General features: G+C 42.7%; 1 protein-coding gene across 3 annotated transcripts in view; it reads left to right on the top strand.

Moving 5' to 3' along the window:
• LOC115152366 (contactin-1a) overlaps positions 1-26,048 on the top strand; it is a 126,021-nt gene that overhangs the window by 47,818 nt on the left and 52,155 nt on the right. For 2 of the 3 annotated variants that reach the window (XM_029697158.1, XM_029697161.1), the window contains exons 1-2: positions 20,461-20,535; positions 21,787-21,924. In XM_029697158.1, the coding sequence (XP_029553018.1) occupies positions 21,867-21,924 (58 nt within the window). In that variant the 5' untranslated portion in view covers positions 20,461-20,535; positions 21,787-21,866. Of the gene's footprint in view, positions 1-20,460; positions 20,536-21,786; positions 21,925-26,048 lie in introns of those variants that run through there. The other variant, XM_029697159.1, reaches the window with a different exon arrangement.

The raw sequence follows: 26,048 nt of genomic DNA, 5'->3' as shown, positions 1-26,048 counted from the left end.
AGTGTTTGGGGCAATGTGGTTCCTGACCTGATAGTAACTTGACTTTATAGTTATATTTAGATATCCCCAGTATGCTTCCCCTTCACGTACAGACACACACACGCACATACACACTCCGCCAACCCCAAGTGGTAACAGTCAAGTCAGTTCAATCTGGTTGGATTTGGTTAGTCTACTTTAGAAAGAGAGATTGAAGAGGAAATGTCCAGTAGTCTTACCAAGAACCTCCAGGTGAGACACATAAGAGTGTAGAATGTTAGGCTCAGCATTTTCTGGGCATCTAAAATGAGGCTAAGGCAGCTTCCATACAAAATATACTGTCAATGTTATACGTCTACTGTAGCTGTATACATGACTACGTAACCTGATGTTTGATCAACTCTTGTGGTCAGATGAGTGGGGTTGATAGAGAACGTCGGACTCTTGGTTTCCCATTCAGTGTTTTCTCATGATCCTCTTGTATTCCTATCAGTGTGTGTGTGTGTGTGTGCGTGTGTGTGCGTGTGTGTTTGTGTGTGCGTGTATGTTTGTGCATGTGCGTGCCCCTGTGTGTGCATTTGTGTGTGGACTACAGCGAGGAAATGTGTTCAGTGGAAAGACTATAGTGCTGAGTCAGAAGACTGGAGTCAATCACATAGAGGAGAACAACCTCAGAGCTGTGTATGTGCATGCGTGGGTGTGTGTGTGCATGTGTGGGTGTGTGTGTGCGTGCATGTGGGGGTGTGTGTGCGTGCATGCCTGGGTGTGTGTTTGTGCGTGTGTGGGTGTGCGTGCGTGCGTGCGTGTGTGTGTGCGCGCAACATAAACTGCACACAACACAAACCCTATGCTCAGCTATTATGGTACTACAGTGTGTAATGGCCACTAATGGGAACCTGGCTAAATAACATGAGTGTTCACTATGTAGTCTCAGGGAACGCCCTTGACTCTCTTCTTGACCTCATTAGCTTTTCAAGTATGATATTTGGTGGACTAGAGATATTAGATATTAGTTGGTGGCTTTGACTGATGCACTTTTACTGAGTTGCATTTTCCTGTTCCCAAGAGAGACCAGTGAGATAACTGGTTACTTATTATTTTTTTGGGGGGGTAGATGACTAATGACAATACTGTGGTTAATTGACATACTTATACAATGCAACATGAATAACAAGCAATGATGTTTCTCTTCTCTCTCCAAACCATTGCAGGATAGTCTGTGTCACTGCGGTTCCTTCCTGACATTTTTGAAGGTTTCTGGAATGAGCTTAGATCAATTAAGGTTCCATTTCCTCTTCTCACTGTTTTGGCATGGTCGACAGGGCATAAATTGGCCAGTTAAGATGGATGATACGTCTGTGTGTGTGTGTGTGTGTTTGTGTGTGTGTGTGTGTGTGTGTGGTTGTTCAGTTAAAATGGATGCATATGGGACACACAGACAGAGAGAAACAACATGGTTTTCTGCATGATTACGCCGACCATGAAATCCTATAAATCCAATCAATCCCAAATCCCGCTTGTGTCTCTCTGGTCGCTCTTCCTATGTCTGTGTGTGCATGTGGCGTCTCAGAACACACGGCGAGTTCTTATCTTTAGACTGATTGCACTATTTATCACCATGGCAGAGTAATCTGGTAAGGTGTTACATCAAAAAAAAAAAATATATATATTCATTGCAAGGAGTAATGCATTCAGTACTGTAGTAATGCATTCAGTACTGTAGTAATGCATTCAGTACTGTAGTAATGCTAGTCTCGCTTGCCAGACTCATGGCACTCCAGACAAGGCGGCTACGTCGAAGAGACAAACCCCGTCCAATATCTACGTATCTATTGTCTTAACAAATCCTCGCCGCTCTTGCCCAGCACGTTGTCGTAAATGGTGACTGGATTATGTCCCCACTGGAGATCAAAGGCTACATCTAATTAGCTTGTTATTCCGGGCTACACCATCGTGTGTTCTATTTCACTTAAAGTCTATCTTCATCTAATATTTGTGAAATTAGAAACTTAATGGAGCTCATTCATGAATGAATAATCGAGCCAGCTTCACAGTTTCGTTTCCACCTTAAGTATCTTGCCGCTGAGAGTTGTAAGAGCAACTCAGAATAGGAAGTTCCACTTGGGGCACACTCTCCCGAAAGATAACTGGTATGGGATGAAGGGAATACTTTACCACTGAAGAAAACATGGCACCCCTGAATATGTTTGACAGACTATGTAGGTATTGAATTAGAACAACCCAGGGAGAAAGGCTTAATGGCAGTGCTTTAGTGACATACCCATATTCGTTCAATCATCTTTCACATCCTCATGTTTCAAATCACATTTTACTTGTCACCTACACATGTTTAGCAGATGTTATTGCGGGTGTTGCAAAATGCTTCAGTGTGGTAAGGATGTTCACAAGTTGCTGAGTCTTGTTCTTCCTGGGCAAAACAAGTTTTTTTTTTTATCATTCAAGTCTTACAACTCTTGGATTTATACTTGTACTCACATATCACCTTCAGTCAAAACAATGTCCCCGTGGGCTTGTGTCACAGCGAGCATGATGATGATGATGAGGAGGAGAAGGAGGAGGAAGAGGAGGAGGCAGAGGACAAATCGAAAAAGGTGCTTCTGCACTTGAGGTGCTGTCTCTCAAAGTCTCATGGTCTGGCCCCCAGCCAGGGGTATGACTATAGAGAGAGAATGTGTATATCTGTCTGAGAGTGAGGGAGACAGGAGGAGGGCTTAAGAGATTAGACCTTCCCATGTCCCCTGTCCCCTGTCCGCTGTGTGTGTATCTGCGTGCGTGTATGTGTGTGTGTGTGTGTGTGTATGTGTGTGTGTGTGTGCGTCTGCCTCTCCATCTGTGTGTGTGTGTGTGTGTAGCGACAACCCCTCGGCGAATCTACTCTCTGCGCTGCGGGGAGGCGCCTTCAATGGCAGCGTATTTGCATCGCTACCGTCCCGCTCCTCTCCGCCAGGGAATTAGGCTTTACTCCTCCGCCTCTCCAACTGAGAGCTTCTCTCCTCTGCTTGCCTCCATCCATCCACTGCTGCGCTCATTTGTGAGACAGACAATGGAGAGAAGGATTTATAGGACAGTTGGCAGGAAAGGCCCGTTTGAGAGGATGGTAGCGACACGGGCTGCTAAGTAGGTTCGTTTTCTCACAAACAAGCAAGAAACCACATGCTGTATGCACACACACGAACAAGCACGCTCACATATGAACGCACGCACACACACACACACACACACACACGACACAGTCCTCCTTCAAAAAGGAAAGAGGTGGCAACAGCAGATGGTTTTCCACTCTATTTTGTATCCTGGTTATTTTCAGGTTCAGGATAATGACTCAATATGATATTAAAGGTTATGGATATGGATATTCATCGCACCAATGAATGTCACCCCTCTGAAGGACTAAACATAATTAAGCAGAATGCTCGTGGCTTATTTTATTATTCTGTTAAAGCGTTTTCTCTGTGGTTGAGGCGAAGTTAATCTGTGGCCTAATGTTGAATTGATTCCCTTTAATCCAATAATGTAATGAATGGGGCTAGGCACTTGGAAGCCTCGACATAGATTCATCTGTTTATGGTTTGTCTCGGTTTAGCCGGCTAATGTAAATGGCATTGACGCCTCTCTGGGATTCATTGCACTGTAGTGTTCAATATCTTCATAGCATACTGAAGACCCCTCTTGGAAATATTACGTTCTTTCTATTCTAGACATGCATGATGCATTAAACTCCATTTTTGTAGTTTTGAAGTTCCTATTTCTTTACACTTTTTGTATTAGTCTTCGACATAACTCTTCCTGATCTCGGTCTGGGACTATGCACCTAAAGTATATCTGTCTGGAAGCACCGATCCAACTGTTGATGTGTCACTCTTAACTACTGATTACAGTTATTTGTGTTGGATGAACCCATAGTTACTAGTGAGTGTAGGGGTTAAGATGTCTATTGTGTTTTGGGCCTGATGCTTGTCACTGCTATCCTATACTGTTCTATGAAGACCTCTTAGCTGCTATCTTCTCAGACCGGATGTGTCATATAGTAATTGAGCTGTGTGTCTTTTTCCTCTGAGAGTTCAGTCCTCCTTTTGACATTTTACCTTAAGCTCATTAATCATGTTTGGGTTTATAATGGCAATCTTTCCATACCCCGATTCAATACCTCGATACAACACCTCAATACACATGGGTTACTGATCTGGAGTGTTTGTTTAGAAAATAGTACAGAGGAGTGCGTTTATGTGTTTGTGTGTGGGCGCATGCGTGTGTGCGTCCATGTGTGTTTGCGTCCGTGTGTGTGCACATGTGGGTACATGTGTGTGACTACTGGATTGAAAGTTCATCCCAGTTCACATTACAATTATCAGTGATTAGTCCTGTGGAAAAATGTACCGCACAGCCATTTACCCCCTGTCCGACATTAATAGACATGACTATGGAGTTACTTGTGAGTGGGAAGAGTAAGAACCAAGAGAAAGGTCAAGTGAATAAAGAAACATTCTATTGTTATTTACAATAACATTTACTCCAAAAATGGCACAGTACATTATTTGACACTAATTTCAATTGGGCACAAAATAATCTGAAACACAACCAAAACAAACAGCAAATGCATCCAACAAGTTTGTAGAGTCACAAGCTTGATTTAATCATTGGTTGCTAGGAATATGGGACCAAATATTAAACTTAAGGGAATTTGTCCCAATACTATTGGGTTCCCTAAAATGGGGGGACTATTTATAAAAAGTGCTGTAATTTCTAAACGGTTCACCCGATTTGGATTAAAAAAAAATACTCGCAAATAAAGCTGACAGTCTGCACTTTAACCTCAGTCATTGTTTCATTTCAGTACAGAGCCAAAACAACAAAACATTTGTCACTGTCCCAAGACATTTGGAGCTCACTGTATGTAAACAGTAGAGAATGTTCAAGTGAATAAAGAGCTGTGTCTCCATGGTGATGAGACAGTTAATACCATATACGAGATGAATCATGAATGGACCGTATATAGGTTTAAATTATTACCTCACTCCAGTCCAGTAACATCTTTAGCAGTGAAAAAATATATTATCATATACCAGAACTTGAAAGGCTTGATATCTGTCATTCGTGGAATAATAGAAAAAGCCTTAGTAATCTGATTAAAGATACATGTAAACACATGATATTGTAACGGGCGTCAAAAGCAGGGGACCAAAGCGCAGCGTGGATAGTGCTCATCTTCGTATTTTAATGGAAAAATGGAACACTTTGCAAATAAACAAAACGACGCCAAACAGTTCTGTCAGGAACAATGCTAAACAGAAATGAACTACCCACAAAACCCCAAAGGAAAACAGGCTGCCTAAGTATGACTCCTAATCAGCGACAACGATGTACAGCTGTCCCTGATTGAGAGCTATACCAGGCCAAAACAAAGAAATACAAAAGCATAGAAAAAAGGACATAGAATGCCCACCCAAATCACAACCTGACCAACCCTAGATAGAGACATAAAAAGGCTCTCTCAGGTCAGGGCGTGACAGTACCCCCACCCCAAAGGTGCGGACTCCGGCCGCAAAACCTGAACCTATAGGGGAGGGTCTGGGTGGGCATTTCTCCGTGGTGGCAGCTCAGGTGCGGGACGTAGACCCCGCTCCGCCGCCCCCGGACTGAGGGCCCTCGTGGCTGCGGGCCCCGGGCTGGGCGCCCTCGTGGCTGCGGGCCCCGGGCTGGGCGCCCTCGTGGCTGCGGGCCCCGGGCTGGGCGCCCTCGTGGCTGCGGGCCCCGGGCTGGCGGGCGACTCTGGCTGCGCCGGGCTGGCAGGACTTGCAGTAGGCCTGGCTCTGGGCGCAGGCACAGGACCCACCAGGCTGGGGAGACATTCAGGAGGCCTGGCTCTGGGAGCAGGCACAGGACTCACCAGGCTAGGGAGACCTACTGGAGGTCTGGTCCGTGGAGGAGGCATAGGATAGACCGGGCCGTGGGGGAGCACTGGAGGCTCCGGGCTGCCGGCCGTCTCCGCGGGCTCCGGGCTGCCGGCCGTCTCCGCGGGCTCCGGGCTGCCGGCCGTCTCCGCGGGCTCCGGGCTGCCGGCCGTCTCCGCGGGCTCCGGGCTGCCGGCCGTCTCTGCGGGCTCCGGGCTGTAATCTGTCGCCAGAAGCTCAGGATGGGGAACTGTCGCCGGAAGCTCAGGACGGGGAACTGTCGCCGGAAGCTCATGACGGGGAACTGTCGCCGGAAGCTCAGGACGGGGAACTGTCGCCGGAAGCTCAGGACGGGGGACTGTCGCCGGAAGCTCTGGACGGGGGACTGGCTTTGGAGACACCAGACTAGTAACCCACACCTTCAGGCTAGTGCGGGGAGCAGAAACAGGATGTACTGGAGAGAGAGTGCGAGAGGCAGGCACCTAAAAAGCACGGGTAGTTGACTCAGGCCTCACCCCTGGTCCAGCCAAACTACCCGTGTGCCCCCCCCCAAAAAAAATTGGGGGCTGCCTCTCGTTTTTCCCGGGTAGGCTTCGGTATCTATCGATCACCTGGCCCCAAGTCCAGTCTCTCCTCCCGAGCCACTCCTGATGGGAACAGGTGACCATTTCCTCCCGGGCACGCTGCTTGATCCAGTTGTGGTGGGTAGTTCTGTAACGGGCGTCAAAAGCAGGGGACCAAAGCGCAGCGCGGATAGTGCTCATCTTTGTATTTTAATGGAAAAATTGAACACTTTGCAAATAAACAAAACAACGCCAAACAGTTCTGTCAGGAACAATGCTAAACAGAAATTAACTACCCACAAAACCCCAATGGAAAACAGGCTGCCAAAGTATGACTCCCAATCAGCGACAACGATGTACAGCTGTCCCTGATTGAGAGCCATACCAGGCCAAAACAAAGAAATACAAAAGCATAGAAAAAAGGACATAGAATGCCCACCCAAATCACACCCTGACCAACCCTAGATAGAGACATAAAAAGACTCTCTCAGGTCAGGGCGTGACAGATATTCTAAACTTCAAGTCATGTCTTCACTGATAGATGGAGTATCTGATTTTCTCAATCTATTTCGAAATAGCATTGCTTAGTATTGCCCTTAGAGGAGTCTACATAATAGAACGGAAACTCCAACACACTGGTATTCTTGACGCTTCCATAAAGAGGAGTCTACAGCCATGACTTAGGGCGAAGCTACGGTAGTGCTGACTGTAGAGCATGCATAGGGCTATGGGATTTATGTATAGCCTAGACTAGCATTAAGCTTGAATGCTTGGCATGCATTGAAGGAATGGTTGTGCTGGTGTTACTGATATACAGGTCAGCAGGTGTGTGTAGCCTGTGTGACCCTAAAGGCATTAGGTTGACTGGGAGAGCAGGATAAATAGCTTACATTACATTAGCGTGACAAGTGGAGACTGAAGAGAGTGAGTGACACAGAGAACGAAGCATGACTGGGCTGTCTACGATGGGATTACGTCACGATACTACGCCTTCTGTTTGGGGCATTATTTTCAGTAGCCTAGTCAGTGGGATGTCTACCATACTGTGCCACAGGCTAGACCTAATAGTAGCCTAGTCAGTGAGATGTGTACCATACTGTGCCACAGGCTAGACCTAATAGTAGCCTAGTCAGTGAGATGTGTACCATACTGTGCTACAGGCTAGACCTAATAGTAGCCTAGTCAGTGAGATGTGTACCATACTGTGCCACAGGCTAGACCTAATAGTGGTCTAGTCAGTGAGATGTGTACCATACTGTGCCACAGGCTAGACCTAATAGTAGCCTAGTCAGTGGGATGTCTACCATACTGTGCCACAGGCTAGACCTAATAGTAGCCTAGTCAGTGAGATGTGTACCATACTGTGCCACAGGCTAGACCTAATAGTAGCCTAGTCTGTGGGATGTCTACCATACTGTGCCACAGGCTAGACCTAATAGTAGCCTAGTCAGTGAGATGTGTACCATACTGTGCCACAGGCTAGACCTAATAGTAGCCTAGTCAGTGAGATGTGTACCATACTGTGCTACAGGCTAGACCTAATAGTAGCCTAGTCAGTGAGATGTGTACCATACTGTGCCACAGGCTAGACCTAATAGTAGCCTAGTCAGTGAGATGTGTACCATACTGTGCCACAGGCTAGATCTAATAGTAGCCTAGTCAGTGGGATGTGTACCATACTGTGCCACAGGCTAGACCTAATAGTAGCCTAGTCAGTGAGATGTGTACCATACTGTGCCACAGGCTAGACCTAATAGTAGCCTAGTCAGTGAGATGTGTACCATACTGTGCCACAGGCTAGACCTAATAGTAGCCTAGTCAGTGAGATGTGTACCATACTGTGCCACAGGCTAGATCTAATAGTAGCCTAGTCAGTGGGATGTGTACCATACTGTGCCACAGGCTAGACCTAATAGTAGCCTAGTCAGTGAGATGTGTACCATACTGTGCCACAGGCTAGACCTAATAGTAGCCTAGTCAGTGAGATGTGTACCATACTGTGCCACAGGCTAGACCTAATAGTAGCCTAGTCAGTGAGATGTGTACCATACTGTGCCACAGGCTAGACCTAATAGTAGCCTAGTTTGTGAGATGTGTACCATACTGTGCCTTAGGCTAGTAATAGCCTACACTTGGTTTTATAAAGCAGCTGTTATGATTGTGCCAATGAAATCAATAATCAATCCAGTTCTTGACATTTTGTGTTTTAGGTTTATTACTTTATCTAGCATCATATTTCTTTGTCTTATCTGTCCCCTTACCAAACTATCACTGGTGCTACTGCAAAGTATTTTTGCAGGGATTGCTACTAGCGTTAGCGCAATGACATGCTAGCTGTTCCCATAGACTTCCATTTATTGAGCCAACGTCTATCCATTTAAAAGCGCGTCTCGGCAGAAATATTTATTTAAGTATAATTACATTATTTGTTGCGGTGGTGGCAATCATTTATTCAAATTAATATAGGGTAAACACCGGAGATGCTTCCCTATGCTACAGGATGGGAAGCAGTGTCGGGAAACAAGGGAAGCAATTTAAAGCCTCTAAGCAGTTATGTGGTTGAGGTCAGAAGTTACCTTCACCCCTACTGTAGCAAGGTTGAATTGGAGTGATGTAGATTATGGAGGCCACATTTTTATCAGCTGTTGCTCATTTTATATTCACAAGTCAATTATTTTTGATAATTAATTCATAGGGGAAGGCTATGATATGCAACACTGTACAGCACTGCTGTAGTACTTTCTCTGACACATTTTCAAATGTGGATAGTTGAATAGCAGTGATTCCACATAAACATACTTTGGCAGATGGTGTACACTACAGTAGGTACCTATTAGACAAAAAAATGGTTGAATAAACATTATTTCCACATCGACTTTTAACCTAAATCCAGTGATATATTGATTTATTTTTTATTTTTTAAATGTTGAATTCTACTGACTACTCAACCAAATGGAAATCCACACTAGTGGGTAAACACTGTGGGGAATGATTGACAGACCCTTCCGATCAAAAGAATTGAAGCATAAAGCTCTTACACCCAGACTACTGGTTTGTAAAACTCTGCAGCCTCACAACCATAGTGTTAGTATGCACAGCTTGACATCGTTTCCCTCCTTGCAATTCAGTCCAATCGATATACTGTATGTCTCCTTTCCTTTTTTCTCGTTATATATTTTCTGCAGCATTTGGACAAAATGTTCTCAGAATGACCACACAATAATGTTGCATATACTGGCCATTCTCAACTTCCTCTCATGTGTGAGGACCAACATACATTCTTGACAAACATGTACAATAGCGGTAGCAAGGGGACCACATTGAATACCCCACGTTTGTGGTCAGTTCATAAACCAAAAATGTCTCGCTATAAACTTTGACCCCAGTGGTCACCTACTCCCTTTCTGATTGAGACCCATCCTGTTTTAACCTCTTCTTGGTATCCTCTATCACAGGATTACTTTAAATTTGTCCTTGATCTCTCTCTCTCTCTCTCTCTCTCTCCCTCTCTCTCTCTCTCTCTCTCTCCTCCCTCTCTCTCTCTCTCTCTCTCTCACTCTCTCCCTCTCTCTCCTCTCCTCTCTCTCTCTCCCTCTCTCCTCTCTCTCTCTCTCTCTCTCTCTCTCTCTCTCTCTCTCCCTCTCTCTCTCTCTCTCTCTCTCTCTCTCTCTCTCTCCCTCTCTCTCTCTCTCTCTCTCTCTCTCTCTCTCTCTCTCTCTCTCTCTCTCTCATAGGGAAGAACATCTTGTTTGTGCAGTTTACCACTCATATATCCCCCCCCACCCTCCCACTCCTTGGCTCTGACTAGGCTGATGAGGGCTGATGTCCTCATAACCCATAAACTCTCCACCTCCCACCCTCTATTATGTGGCTTAGAGTAGACCAAGTGGAGTAAAAAAAGGGGGGGGGGGGTCGCTCTGCACCAACGGATGCCCGGGGGGTGGGGGGGTCAATGGTGGGGGTGGGGAGTCTTGTTAAACCATAGCTAATGTTATTGGTTACTGGGGTGTGAAAGTAAAAAAAATCTAAGAAGATTGAAATCCAGTTTTATGCTGCATAAGGATCCTTAAGTAATCTCAGGATTTCACGCCAGAAAGTCAAGATGACAAACCCAGCACGAAAATCGGACCACATGCAGTAATGTCGTGTCTGTGCCCGTGCGTGAGTCTGGTGGCAATGTTCAATGTGTGATTTATAGAGGATGAGAAATGGCCTTGAGGCCTGGCTGTCGCATCCCTGGCCCTCTGGCTGGTGATTTAGTGTGATAAGTGAGTTTCCTTCATCAGGTGCATTCAGGCTGGTACAATAGAGGAAATTGGAGCCTGAAGAGACCATATTACTACTGATTATTAGATTCACTACCCAGTCTGCTGCTCTTCTGCTGCTCCTCTGCTGACTCTTTGATTCTAGCGCGTACTGTGATACATACCCCAGGACACCTATCGTAGATAAAGAAAGCCAGGCGCTGGCACTCAGGTGTCTGCTTAAATCTGGAAATGAATTTGAGGGACCAACAACTATCCAGGCTGTAATAGGTCTATGTGAAATATATATTTGATAGATCTATTCTAGAATCTGCCTCTGCATATCCTCTCCTAGGTGCACTTTTTAAATTCATTCATGATTCATCACTTAATAATGCTATAAAAATGAGGATCCTGTTTGCGGTGTATGAGAGTCTCTGGGTTGTTGTGGGCCTGGAATGAATGATCAAACTGTATTCATGAACTGTCTCAGAGTAGGAGTGAAACGGATCCTAGATCAACAATCCTACTTTCTGTCTATTATTACAGGCCTAGGTCCCCAACAACAATGGCGTTCCGGACTAAAATTAGAGTTTGCATAGTTTTTATCCACGGTCACAAAAGGCCCCTGCAAAACACACAATTGCTCCCTTTCAAATGTGTTGCTAGGATACGAGCGCAGCGGAGACGATATTCCTCCGTGTTTTTCGTTTCTCCAGCTGCAAAGCTCAGACATTATGTTATGTTATGTGTGTGTTGGAACCAGTTCAGGGAACAGAACAGAAAAACGGAAGATTTTTTTTTTCTTGATGTGATCTATACTGTTCCGGAACAAAACTGTTATTTTACAAGCATGGCAAACAGTTCAGAGGGTTAAAAAGGAACAGAAAGGAACTGTATAAACCTTTACGTTTTTGTTGTTGGTTCGAACCAGTTCAGAAAATGTGTTTTGTTGGTCAGAACAGTGTAACGAAAAAAAAAAGAAGATGATTCTGCTCAGAACGAAACAATTAATTTTGGTTCCAACCCTTGCCGAAGATACTCTGACATTTCATACTAATAGGTCATTAACTCGTTAGCAATCCGGCATGGCTTGGATATAAATCGATTGTCTGATTAATTGTTGTTGTTGTTGATTTATGCTATTATTAGTCGATTTTCAAGTGTCAGCATTTCAAGTGCCCGTTTGGTACTGATAAAGTAGTCCTCTGAAAAGTGTCTATTTGATGCCTAGAAATCAGTATCTAATTCAACATTATTGATAACAATACAAATGCTTTTATTATCTGATGAACCAGCATGCAATCCATCGTTTTTAACCCCCTGGTCATGAATCCTGCCTAGTGCCTAGGGATGAGCATCATTACCTGAGCATGTCTGTCGCTATGGCAAACATCTCCAGGGAAACCAGGAAGATGCCGCTGCGCTGTTCTATTCTGCTGTTCCGCTGTCTGTAAGTAGCGCATTCTAGAGTGTTGCTGAAACAGCTGTTGCTTGTCATATTGTGTTTCCTTGGCGATGGGTTGATCATGTCACAGTACGCTCCAGGTAGTCTCTGACTCTGGGGGGCACATAGTGACTGAGTGTTCAGCGATGGCCCACTCAGCTAAAACAGCACTTAGGGAGGGTGGTTGCTAGTGACAACCATGGACCTGTCAATCATGGTGTTGTCGACCTGTTAGGGAAGACAGGGAGCTGGTCTCCTGCTGTGGTACCTAGAAGGCTGACATGATCAGTACTGTTGTTCAGGGCCAATGACATGAATAATGGAAAGGATACTAGTACTGTATGTACCCGAGTTGTCTTACTGGGCATGACTAGTGCTGTTCAATTGTAGGATATGACATGTAGTCAATTGATTCACTCATATGATCCCCAGCCCTTTGCCCCCGAGCCTCAATTTGTCGGGGCATAGACTCTACAAGGTGTCAAAAGTGTTCCACCGGGACGCTGGCCCATGTTGACTCTAATGATTCAGTTGTGTCAAGTAGGCTGGATGTCCTTTGGGTGGTGGACCATTTTTGATGCGCACAGGAAACTGTTGAGCTTGAAAAACCCAGCTTGCCCATTGACCCTCTGAATGGCACACATATACAATCCATGTCTCAATTGTTGCAAGGCTTAAAAATCCTTCTCCTCCCCTTCATCAATGTTATGACCATATTATAACAGGTTATGACAAGTTATGTCTGCTGTTATGACATTTTATGACATGGTTATGACCTTGTCATAATGTGTTATGGTGCTGGGTGTCAAGTAAAGTGTTACCATATGTGACTCACCACCTGGATTCGGTCTTATGTAGAAACATTTGAATTTCTGTTTTTTACATAGCTTAACGTAGATACTCAGAGCTACAAAATGGTATATAATACACTACATTTGAGGAAACAATGGGAAAGTAATTCTGATTTGAATGTTGATCAACTTGTAAACTCACTTTTGAGAACCCGTCTTTCAATGTTTTGGTACTGTCGTGGAAAATGGTCTTAAAAGTAACACTCTTTACAAGAACTTGTAAATTCAATATAGACTTTAATACAAAGTAACAAAGCCGAGCTGGTCCGCGGAACAACTGACTTTCCCCAGCCCCAGCTCTGCTTTTATCCACATACAATACATAGGTCCATCCTTTATGTAAATGAAGAAAAACCCTTTGTGCTTTCTGCCACCATTATCTTTCAATCCTATGGATAACGCCCACATCTGATGATAACGCCCATATCTGCTCTTATTTCTAACATAATGGTGGCCAAACTTTCCTCACGTGAACATAAAATTAATGCATGCATCACATGCATGCTCTCGGTTGTCTGTCCCATCTTCCTTTCACGTGTGTTTCTCTCTAAGTGCACCAGGTCCATATGTACTTAACTAGTTACCTATTTTCCTGTACTTTTCCAAGTGTACCCTAGGCCGTGTATGTTTAACATAGGTTCATTCACCTGACTGCACTTTGTCATGGCTCTGTAGTTAGGCCGCCTGGCCCTTACATGATCCCCAACGTCCTTGTTACCTTTACTTAAGGTTAGATATTAATCTTCTCTTCTCCTAGTTAATGTATCTATGTCTTTCCTTCATTCAGCACGTCTTTCTTTCTCCCACAGTACTACTATTGGAGATCCCTTCTTTGTCTACACCTATTCAGCATTGTTCACACCCTCTTAAGCCTTCGCCCCACCCATCTCCAGCTACTTCCAGACATCTAAGAGAAATAGAACAGCTCACTGAACATTACTAGCCCTATTGCTCTGTGGTTTCGCTTTCAGAGCGCACACTGGACGCTCTGGCCAATAAGTAGGGTTGTTCTGAAAGCTCTGACCTCACAACTACAGTCAAGCACCCAAGCTAACTGGCTAACATTGGCTAGCTAACGCTGCTTCCAGACACATAATGAGGGAACACCCCACTCTGACCATTTTACTCGGCCTAGCAGAGCTGGTTAGTCTTTTTTAATGTTATCCAGACCGTTGCGTTGGTGACTAACTGTGCTGTTGGCAACAATTGAATTACTCCTTGTTGCTGAACGTCACCGAACATACTCAACGGGTGTCGAGTGTTCAATAATGCATCGGTTATTCTGCCCTCTGGCACACTAAGATGAGAGTCTTTTCTTAAGAAATATAGCTAGATAGCTAGCTAGGTAAACAATGAATCCCAACGCATGACGTAACGTTAGTTAGCGAGCCAGCCAGCTAACGTTAGCTAGCTAGCTAACAGTACACTTTAACTTGAAATGAAAATACTTTGTCAAAATTAGAGTAGCGTTTTGTTAAGACATGTAACGTTAACTAGCTAAACAATGGACCATAATCACAACTCATGACGTTACTACCCTGCATGAATCTGCTGGTAGCTAACCGACTAGGTTCTATGACTATAACTAGTCAAGCAAATGTGTCTGAGATACGAAGAATAAGATCCTACACATAACGTTAGCTAGTGACACAGCCAGCTAATACCCAGCCAGTTAGCTAGGTAACAGCACACTTGAAATGAAACCACTTTCTGTCAAAAATTAGAAACGTCTAATATCTGAAAATCTTACCAGTATACATCATGGTTGGACGCGTCTCCTGTCTGATGCCATGCATGGTTGCCTTAGTTTGACAATGTAATCCAGACGGGTGTTTTCTCAATCTCCTTTAGCTATCCTACTCGAATTCCACTGATTTCAAAACTCGGTCCTCCAGAAAGTGGAGAGCATACACATAACGTTAGCTAGCGAGCCAACCATCTAACGTTAGCTAGCTAACAGTACATTTTAACTTGACATTAGGTTTATGCCGTTTTACCCCCCCAAAAAATTAAACAGCATTTGACACGTTTACCTAAACATACTGACCAGCTCCAATAGACAGACACGTTCTATATGGTAGACCAATCCAAACTAATCTACAGTGGCTTGCGAAAGTATTCACCCTCCTTGGCATTTTTCCTATTTTGTTGCCTTACAAACTGGAATTAAAATAGATTTTTTGGGGAGTTTGTATTTATTGTGAAACAAACAATAGAGCCACCTTTTGTAGCAATTACAGCTGCAAGTCTCTTGGGGTATGTCTCTATAAGCTTGGCACATCTAGCCACTGGGATTTTTTTCCCATTCTTCAAGGAAAAACCGCTCCAGCTCCTTCAAGTTGGATGGGATCCGCTGGTGTACAGCAATCTTTCAGTCATACCACAGATTCTCAATTGGAATGAGGTCTAGGTTTTGACTAGGCCATTCCAAGATATTTAAATGTTTCCCCTTAAACCACTTGAGTGTTGCTTTAGCAGTATGCTTAGGGTCATTTTTTATTTGATTTTTATTTCACCTTTATTTAACCAGGTAGGCCAGTTGAGAACAAGTTCTCATTTACAACTGCGACCTGGCCAAGATAAAGCAAAGAACTGTGACAAAAACAACAACACAGAGTTACACATAAACAAACATACAGTCAATAACACAAATTGTCATTGTCATTGTCCTGTTGGAAGGTGAATCTCCGTTCCAGTCTCAATCTCTGGAAAACTGGAACAGGTTTCTCTCAAGAATTTCTCTGTATTTAGTGCCATCCATCATTCCTTCAATTGTGACCAGTTTCCCCGTCCCTGCCAATGAAAAACATCCCCACAGCAAGCTGCTACCACCACCACGCTTCACTGTGGGGATGGTGTTCTCGGGTCGTTGAGAGGTGTTGGGTTTGCGCCAGACATAGCATTTTCCTTGATGGCCAAAAAGCTAGATTTTAGTCTCATCTGACCAGAGGACCTTCTTCCGTATGTTTGGGGAGTCTTCCACATGCCTTTTAGCGAACACCAAACGTGTTTGCCTATTTTCTTGTTTAAGCAATGGCTTTTTTTCTGGCCACTCTGTAAAGCCTAGCGTTGTGGAGCTTTGCAGCTCCTTCAGGGTTATCTTTGGTCTCTTTGTTGCCTCTCTGATTAATGCCCTCCTTGCCTGGTCCGTGAGTTTTGGTGGGCGGCCCTCTTTTGGCAGGTTTGTTGTGGTGCCATTTTCTTTCCATTTTTTTAATAGTGGATTTAATGGTGCTCCGTGGGATGTTCAAAGATTCTGATATTTTTTTATAACCCAACCTTGATCTGTACTTCTCCACAACTTTGTCCTTGACCTGTTTGGAGAGCTCCTTGGTCTTCATGGTGCCTCTTGCTTGGTGGTGCCCTGTGCTTAGTGGTGTTGCAGACTCTGGGGCCTTTCGGAACAGGTGTATACAGTTGAAGTCGAAAGTGTACATACACCTTAGCCAAATACATTTAAACTCAGTTTTTCCACAATTCCTGATATTTACTCCTAGTAAAGATTATCTGTCTTAGGTCAGTTAGGATCACCACTTTATTTTAAGAATGTGAAATGTCAGAATAATAGTAGAGAGAATGATTTATTTCAGCTTTTATTTCTTTCATCACGTTCCCAGGTGGTCAGAAGTTTATACACTCAATTAGTATTTGGTAGCATTGCCTTTACATTGTTTCACTTGGGTCAAACATTATGGGAAGCCTTCCACAAGCTTCCCACAATAAGTTGGGTAAATTTTGGCCCATTCCTCCTGACAGAGCTGGTGTAACTGAGTCAGGTTTATAAGCCTCCTTGCTCGCACACACTTTTTCAGTTCTGCCCACAACTTTTCTATAGGTTTTAGGTCAGTGCTTTGTGATGGCCACTCCAATACCTTGACTTTGTTGTCCTTAAGCCATTTTGCCATGACTTTGGAAGTATGCTTGGGGTCATTGTCCATTTGGAAGACCCATTTGCGACCAAGCTTTAACTTCCTGACCGATGTCTTGAGATGCTGCTTCAATATATCCACATCATTTTCCACCGTCATGATGCCATCTATTTTGTGAAGTGCACCAGTCCCTCCTGCAGCAAAGCACCCCTACAACATGCTGCCACCCCGTGCTTCATGGTTGGGATGGTGTTCTTCGGCTTGCAAGCCTCCCCCTTTTTCCTCCATACATAACGATGGTCACTATGGCCAAACAGTTCTATTTATGTTTCATCAGACCAGAGGACATTTCTCCAAAAAGTACAATCTTTGTCCCCATGTGCAGTTGCAAACCGTAGTCTGGCTTTTTTATGGCGGTTTTGGAGCAGTGGCTTCTTCCTTGCTGAGCGGCTTTTCAGGTTATGTCGACATAGGACTCGTTTTACTGTGGATATAGATACTTTTGTACCTGTTTCCTCCAGCATCTTCACAAGGTCTTTTGCTGTTGTTCTGGGACTGATTTGCACTTTTCGCACCAAAATACATTCATCTCTTGGAGACAAAACGCTTCTCCTTCCTGAGCGGTATGACGGCTGCGTGGTCCCATGGTGTTTATACTTGCATACTATTGTTTGTACAGATGAACGTGGTACCTTCAGGCATTTGGAAGTTGCTTCCCATGATGTCAAGCAAAGAGGCACTGAGTTTGAAGGTAGGCCTTGAAATACATCCACAGGTACACCTCCAATTGACTCAAATGATGCCAATTAGCATATCAGAAGCATATCAGAAGCCATGACATCATTTTCTGAAATTTTCCAAGCTGTTTAAAGGCACAGTCAACTTAGTGTTTGTAAACTTCTGACCCACTGGAATTGGGATACAGTGAATTATAAGTGAAATAATCTGTCTGTAAACAATTATTGGAAAAATGACTTGTGTCATGCACAAAGTAGATGTCCTAACCGACTGGCCAAAACTATAGCTTGTTAACAAGAAATGTGTGGAGTGGTTGAAGACGAGTTTTAATGATTCCAACCTTAGTGTATGTGATCTTCCGACTTCAACTGTATATACTGTGATCATGTGACACTTAGATTGCACACAGGTGGACTTTATTTAACTAATTATGTGACTTCTGAATGTAATTGGTTGCACCAGATCTTATTTAGGGGCTTCATAGCAAAGGGGGTGAATACAAATGCACACACCACTTTTCCATTTTTTTATTTTTTATTTTTTGAAATAAGTAGTTTTTTTCATTTTACTTGGCCAATTTGGACTATTTTGTGTATGTCCATTATATGAAATCCAAATAAAAATCCATTTAAATTACAGTTTGTAATGCAACAAGGGGGAGGCATACTTTTGCAAGGCACTGTATCGGCATGTCCAGCCCACTCATTTCCTCAGACAATCATGGTTAGCGGGAAGGTTGCTCGCTTTTTCTGTGGGAAAACCAACTAGGCTCATGATTTAACCCTTTCACGCGTGAGTTCCAAATATCTCTAACGGTCGCCCCAGCGTGAGTTTTTTTATGCACGTGATGTTCGAACGTTCTCTCCATTCCAGGATGTGATTGATACGTAACAGTGCATTTAATCCGCGCTGTCCTCAAACCAAAGCACGCAGACTGTTTTTATTTATAGGCTGTTTTCAAACTTCAATTTCAAATGATTTTCTAACAAGTTTTTATTTTCTAAGAACAGTTTGAATTTAGGTGTGTTCCGCCTCCTCATTCATTCACATAAAAATTGTCATTTTTTCTTTTGCGGACAATTAAATTTTTGGGACATTTCTGACCCGGACAAAATTCCCCAAGCACTTTCCAATTGTTTGTGCAGTTCACGTCTGCAGACATTTGCTAATCTCCCGTCAGAACAGGATCTGCACACGTGTTCACATTTTCCATCTGTTGCCCTCATTGTTTTCGTTACTAGTAATAACTTTGGAAATGTGTGCGTTTCTATCAAAGTAAATGCAGTATTACGTTGTAATTGTAGCGTACTGTATGTATGGAGCATAATAGATTTGTGTATATTCTTTATAACCGCGGACACGTGAGGTAACGTTACTCATTTTATAACCTTTATGTTATATTCAATCGTGCTTAGGTAGCTAGCTACATTCTTCTATTAGCTCTGTAAAACAATGCTAGTTGCGTCGGAGAAGTATTAGCTTGTGTTGTATTTTGAAGCTACCCTGGCCTTATGACTCCCTAGTGGCGCAGCGGTCAATGGCACTACACCTCAGAGCTACATCTCATCACTACAGACACCGTGGTTCAAATCCAGGCTGTATCACAACTGGCTGTGATTGGGAGTCCCATAGGGCAGCGCACAAAAGCGTTGTCCGAGTTTGGCCGGTGTAGGCCATCATAGGTAAATAATAATTTGTTGTTAAATGACTTGCCTAGTTAAATAAAATAAAACATATGACCATAGTTTGTTTATTTGGTCTATTCAGCATAGCTCTGTTCTGCCCTGCCTTGCCCCCTTGTGGAGCTCAAAAGTTAGTTTCTTACTGTTATAACTCAAATCTGTGATTTTGTCAATGCAATAAACTATTTTTATAGCAGTGTTTATTATGTTATTTGTAATATTGTTTTATTGCTATATCCTTATATTGTATTTTAATTAATAATTCCTCTTTATTCTGTACTTTCAGAAACCACAAACAGTATTTGCCAATATCATAACTGGAACTGGACATCTTTCCAGCTGAAGATTGAGGACAGCTTTTGTATGCTAACGTACACTCCTTAACAGTTTTACTGGATGAAAACACAGCAAGAAAACACATAGGCCAATATGTAATAGTCGTCTATTTTATTGAAGTATTGGTAGTTGGTTCAACAACAATTTGTTTTACTAGAGGACAAAAAAATTGAATATGCATAACCCATATTTAATATTCATGCAGTGACTGAATAACAACTGCATTTCCACCCCCACCTCTAAAGGCATAGTATCATGGCAGGTCACCTGTCAGGTCAGTCAGTCACTTATTGCTGCAGATGTGCTCAATAATGCTACAGCTTAGCTCACTAGCTACATACATAAACAACAACACTGAATGGCTCAGAGTGAGAGGGGACGTGATTGACTGCCGGCATGCGTCACTTGTATCAATAAATCACCATCAGAAAATGTTTTGTGTGGTAATTATTTGTGTATTTACTGTTTTATTCACATGTTTTCAATTCTAGGTGACAAATCATGCATTCCGATTCTTGCATAGATTGTAATGGGCACATATTATGTGTGTAAAATACTTATTTGAAGGTTATACTGATTATGAGCTAAATAATTCCAGCTATGTGTATGGAGCCATGTTTGTTGACATACAATGCATTCTTTGTTTCACGTAATCGTCTGACCAAAGATGTTATAACAAAATGAGGTGAGTAAGAGTTCACTCATTTTTTGAGGACTTCTGGAAATGAATGGTGGGATGTGAACGACGGTAGACACACCCCTTCAAGGTGCATACTATAAACAGACCGAACTCATGTTGTCTGTTATTATCTTCGGTTTCTGTAAGGAAAAAAATGCATGGCTGCGCGCTGAAACTAATCGTCGGATTACTTTCGATTTCTAGAAAGTGTTTTACTCAATTATTTTGATCAACGGTGAGCAAACCCGTGATGGGATTAATTGTACATAGTAATTGCTATTAGCTAATTCATAGTGTAGTTTATGTCAGCCGAGAGTTAGAAAATATGACCGAGAGTTAGAAAATATCACCGCTTGTGTTGCGTCAATCTTTCCTCAGCTCTAGGACAAATGTAGCCTACATTTTTCCGGTTAGGATGATTGTGTTATGCTATAGATACTTCTGTGAATATCTGAACATTGCATCCAAAAATAAACTGCTCACATTCTGGACATAACTTTGTAAGGACTGTGTTTGTGTAAATAGTTTCTGAAAAAGTGTGGCCAGCTGCGCGCTGAAACTAATTGTCGGATTACTTTCAATAATTGTACATAGTAATTGCTATTAGCTAATTCATGGTATAGTTTACGTAAGGACTGTTTGTGTAAATAGTTTCTGAAAAAAGTGTGGCCAGCTCAAATGTTGATTGTTGCGTCATTCGAAACTGGCCGTTCTAAATGAGCGTGAACACGGGGTGTGATCATACGCTTCAGGGACCACTGTAGAACGATCACACCCCGTGTGATGGTACGTGTGAAAGGGTTAACAATTTTATTCGTATGTACAGATGGCATATAATATTTGATATTAAGACACATGAAAGGTCACATGTTTGAGAAGGCATTTCTGCCAAAAAACGCATTTTCATTAAAGAAAAATTGTTAAGTTCAAACAGCTCTCATGTGAAGTCGTGACTTGCAACATACTCCTAGTTTCCTGAATCGGGTCACATATTTGCTCTTATCTTGAAATGTATTCGATTCACTGAAATAGCTTCTTCGCCTGATGCCAAAAAGGGCAAGAGTATTAATCTAATTGCACAGTAATATTCCTTTAAACTGTTCCTTCATGGCCATGCTCAGTAGTTTTATTTTCACTTCCCCCTGATTGGCCAATGAGAATTTCACACTGCTGGGTTAAGCTGCTTAATCAGAGCAATGTCACTGCAAGTTTGAACTGTTCAGCTCTCATGACATTTACCAAAAAATGATTGCCATCAGAATATCCATTATATTTAGGGGTTTAAGATGCCCATAAAAAAATGGCTGCCAAAGTTTATTAATACCTTCTGGTCCAAACTGCTGTTGGTTAATCCTTGATTTAATGAGGTGTCTTTGAAGAAAGTAATGGGCTACGTGATGCAATGTTACTGTCTTATTTTAGTGGTGCAATGTGTTGTTCCATTATTCTGCAATTTTCATCTCTCCACTCTCTGTCTCTCTTGCAGGAAAAGCAGCCTGTCCTGCTAATGTTTCATAATCAGCAGTGGTTCTAAGCATCACCTCGGGAGGTTCTACACAGAGCAACATGCTGCACCTCACTGTGCTCCTCCTCCTCCTCCTGTCCCTCACTCTCCCCTCCACTGGTGAGTTTCATATGGTAATCACACTCTAGGGATTTTCACACTACTGAGCCGTACTTGAGCCGAGCCAAACCAAGCGGTACTGCGCTGGCCTAGTTATGCAGTCACCGTAGTTGCTGGAACTTTACTGAAATTAAAAATATCAGCGCTAGCTAGGACAGTTTAGTTCGGGCCGGCACAGTAGTGTGAAGAAGGGCAACAGTCTCACCTTCAGTTTAACTGCAGGAGAAATAGAATGTGTCTGTCCATTGAATTGCTACTTTTTGGGATGCAGCCAAGGTCAAGCAGCTATCCACTGTATGTGCAGGCAGGGCTGAAAATGACCTGTCTGTGTTGTGTAACCCCAGACAAACCCTTTAGGAGTTTAGATTTCAATTCAGCTGAAGCAAAGAATGTGTTGTTTGGACTCTGGCGTTCTCACTACTTCCCAACACATATCCTTCAAACAGATCGGGATGGTGGAGATTACATTTGTTCATAGGAAGAGGTGTGTGAGTCATGCTTCGACTTCACCCGAAGGCAATGACAACAGGGTGTGTTTGTGTGTGTGTGTGCATGGCCCAGCGCATCGCACCACCACCCCATCACATTGTGCTGTATGCCTGCCTGATCCGGCCTCTTCTGAAACACAACAACAGACCAGCATGCATAAATGGGTCATCCCTATGGCCAAGGGACATCGCTTTGACATAGCCATTGAGAGCTTAATGTAATGCCGTTGTTGTAGTTACGTAAACTACGACATAGTCAAGACCGTGGAGAACGAAGTCAGCAGAGGGCTACTGTCTGTTTGGGTAGAGGTCTGATAATCGTTGTTGACCGTAGAAGTAGTCACTGGAAGGGACAAAGTCCATCACAGAACATTGATTTGCATAGGAATGTCCGTTCTAGTAATTCTATTTCTTTGCTGTTGACCAGCTGATTCTCCACCCTACTAAGGCTCTTATTGGACAATGTATGTCACTGTATGTCTCATGTCATGTTACATGATGTGACATCAAACTCAAGCCTGAAATATCTTTGCACAGTGAAACTGCAGCATCATTCTACAGTGTGCAGATTTCTATATTTCTTTCATCACATCAAACCCAAGCTGACCATGTTGAAGATGGGAGAGAAATCTCTCATCTCAGTGTGATTGTTTGAATGGCCCTAGTCTGTAGCCTTCAGTACACATCTGCTGTCAATGCCCAATCACTGTGATTGTCACATATTCTATAATGCACCAGAGACAGAAATGTATGGAGCAGTGTAAAGTCAAATCTCACTGCAAGCATAATTCGGTAAGCTTGCAATGTATAGCAATGTCACCTTTAACCCCTTGCTTCATACAGAAGGGGAGATACAGTAGATAGAAAGCCAGTGACCGTATGTACCGTATATAGATTGGGTGGTGAGAAGTTTAACTTGCTGCAATTTTAACCTTGCTGTTTTCTCTCAACAGTGATGGATAAATATGCTGAATAGAAGGAAACTCCAGCACACTGTTGATCTTAATATTTTTTATTTAACCTTTATTTAAACAGGCAAGTCAAATAAGAACAAATTCTTATTTCCAATGACGGCCTGGGAAGAGGCAAAAGGCCTCATTTGGGGACGGGGATAAAACATATTTTTTAAACTATGTAAAACAAAACAGACAACAGAGACAGAAGACACTGGCAACAGCAAACAAACAACAGCAAACAAACAGTGGATGTGTGTGTGTGTGTGTGTGTGTGTGTGTGTGTGTGTGTGTGTGTGTGCAGGAATGTGTGTGGTGTGTATAAAGTTAAACAACAAGCTTCCTTATATAAAGCAATGCAAACTAGTGACATCGGGTGAAAACTAGAAAAGGCTACAGTACAAGTCAAAAGTTTGGACACACTTACTCATTCAAGGATTTTTCTTTATTTTTATTATTTTCTACATTGTGGAATAATAGTGAAGACATCAAAACTATGAAATAACACATATGGAATCATGTAGTAACCAAAAAAGTGTTAAACAAATCAAAATATATTTTTTAGATTCTTTAAAGTAGCCACCCTTTGCCTTGATGACAGCTTTGCACACTCTTGGCATTATCTCAATTCTGTCAATCTATTTGTCCTTTGAACTCCTCCAGGGACACCAGGTCCTGGGGTTTTATGTTGGCTTTGAGGGAATTCCAAGACCAGGGGGCTGAGTAATGAAAGGACCTTTTTCTATGATCGGTAAAACTTTTTGGGACTGTTGGCATGAAACAAGATTGAGATCTGAGCTTGAATGTGTTTTCATTTTGAGGTAGAAAGGAGGATAGATAAAATTGAACATTTTCCTAAAATGGCCTTATAATGAAGAATGTGTCACTCTTCGAGCCTGCGGGTTGCTAGTGATGTCCACTCGACAGCACTGTAGAGATCACAATGGTGAGTTAGACGTCTCTGATTGGTGACAAAACAAAGGGCTGCATGATACACAGAGTAAAGAGCCGTCAGTGTAAAGCTTGAGGCTTGTGCATAAATAGTATTACCATAGTCCAACACAGAGAGAAAAGTACAACGAATCAACTATTTTCTGGCGGCAAAAGTAAACAAGCTTTGTGCCGGTAATAAAACCCAACACGCAGCTTGAGTTTCCTGACAAGGTTAAAATCAAATTGTATTTGTCACATGCGCCGAATACAGTGAAATGCTTTAAGAAGTTTTAAGAAAAAATAAGAAAAAGAAGTGTTAATTAAAAAATGGATTCTCTACATGGGTGGTGAAGCTCAACTTCTCATACACCCAAACTCCCAAATATTTTTACATTTTTACTTGCTCTATAGAATGTCCTTCCAAAGTAGTAATTCTATGTTTTTTAGGGTGTTTATTATTGGAAAATACAGTGCATTTTGTTTTAGAGGAATTCAGAGCAAACTTCAAATCATACCGATTCTATAGACATTTAAAGCTGTTTGAGCTTTTTCAGAAGCCAAAGTTAAACTGCTGACACTTGAATAGAGAACAGTGTCATCCACATAAAAATTTGCATGAGCTGTCTCAATATGTCTCCCAATGTTGTTGATATAGATAATAAACAGCAGGGGACCTAAAATGTATCCTTGAGGCACACCCAAACACAACTCTATAGTGTCCGACTTACAACCATCTGCCTTTGACAGGTAGTTCTCAAACCACTCCAGAGCTTGACAAGTAATCCCAATACACTTCCATTTCTGCACCAAGACAGTATGGTTGACAGTGTCAAATGCTTTTGACAAGTCTATGAATACAGATACACAATGCAGCTTATTATCCAGGGCACAGTGAATATCATTCAAAAACCTAAAAGTTGCTGTGACAGTGCTGTGGCTAGACTTGAAACCTGATTGAATACCACTCAAAATACTATTTTCCTGGAGGTAGACCTTAAACTGCTTATTGACTAAGGACTCCAATACCTTTGCCAGAACAGACAATTTAGATATGGGCCGATAGTTATTCAGTAGAGCGGGACCACCTCCTTTCAAAAGAGATAGCACAAATGCTGATTTACACAACTTGGGGATTTCATTACATTCTATGGTGAGGTTAAAGATGCATGTTAAAGGGGGAGCAATGATGTCTGCAGCTAATTTTAGTTGGCGGGGGTCTAGATCATCAGGGCCAGGGGATTTTTTTTGTTACATGAATTGCTTTCAGGGCTCTATGCACCTCTGAGACAGAATGGGGTGAGAATTTCACAGCGGGCTCATGTTAACCTTTAACCCTATCAACTAATCCATCCGCATAAAGAAAATCTGCCTGCATAAATTACCACCTGTGAGTCAACCAGCAGTTGTTTAGGGAGCTGTGCTTCTTTTTTACATTTAACATTTACATTTAAGTCATTTAGCAGACGCTCTTATCCAGAGCGACTTACACTCTAAACCTTTCACTACTTGCCAAATTTGGAAGGATTATTCTGATTATCAGCAGGAGATTTGAGATAGTGGTCTGCTTTCAGGTCATAGCCACACCCTGATTCTAAAGGCATTTAAAAGCCAACCAATCATCAGCTGAATCAGACCTTCTTGCTTTAGTTCATCTGAGAACCAAGGGTTGTCTCTGCACTTAATTCTGCATTATTTGAATGGACATGCTTGTTGCGTACTTCCTGGAATGCTTTATGGAAGTAAGAAAAAG

This window comes from Salmo trutta, chromosome 17 (assembly GCF_901001165.1).
Source record: "Salmo trutta chromosome 17, fSalTru1.1, whole genome shotgun sequence".
NCBI classification, from domain to species: Eukaryota; Metazoa; Chordata; class Actinopteri; order Salmoniformes; family Salmonidae; genus Salmo; species Salmo trutta.
Note: the sequence above shows the minus strand (reverse complement) of the source record. Positions and strands in the feature narration are given on the sequence as shown.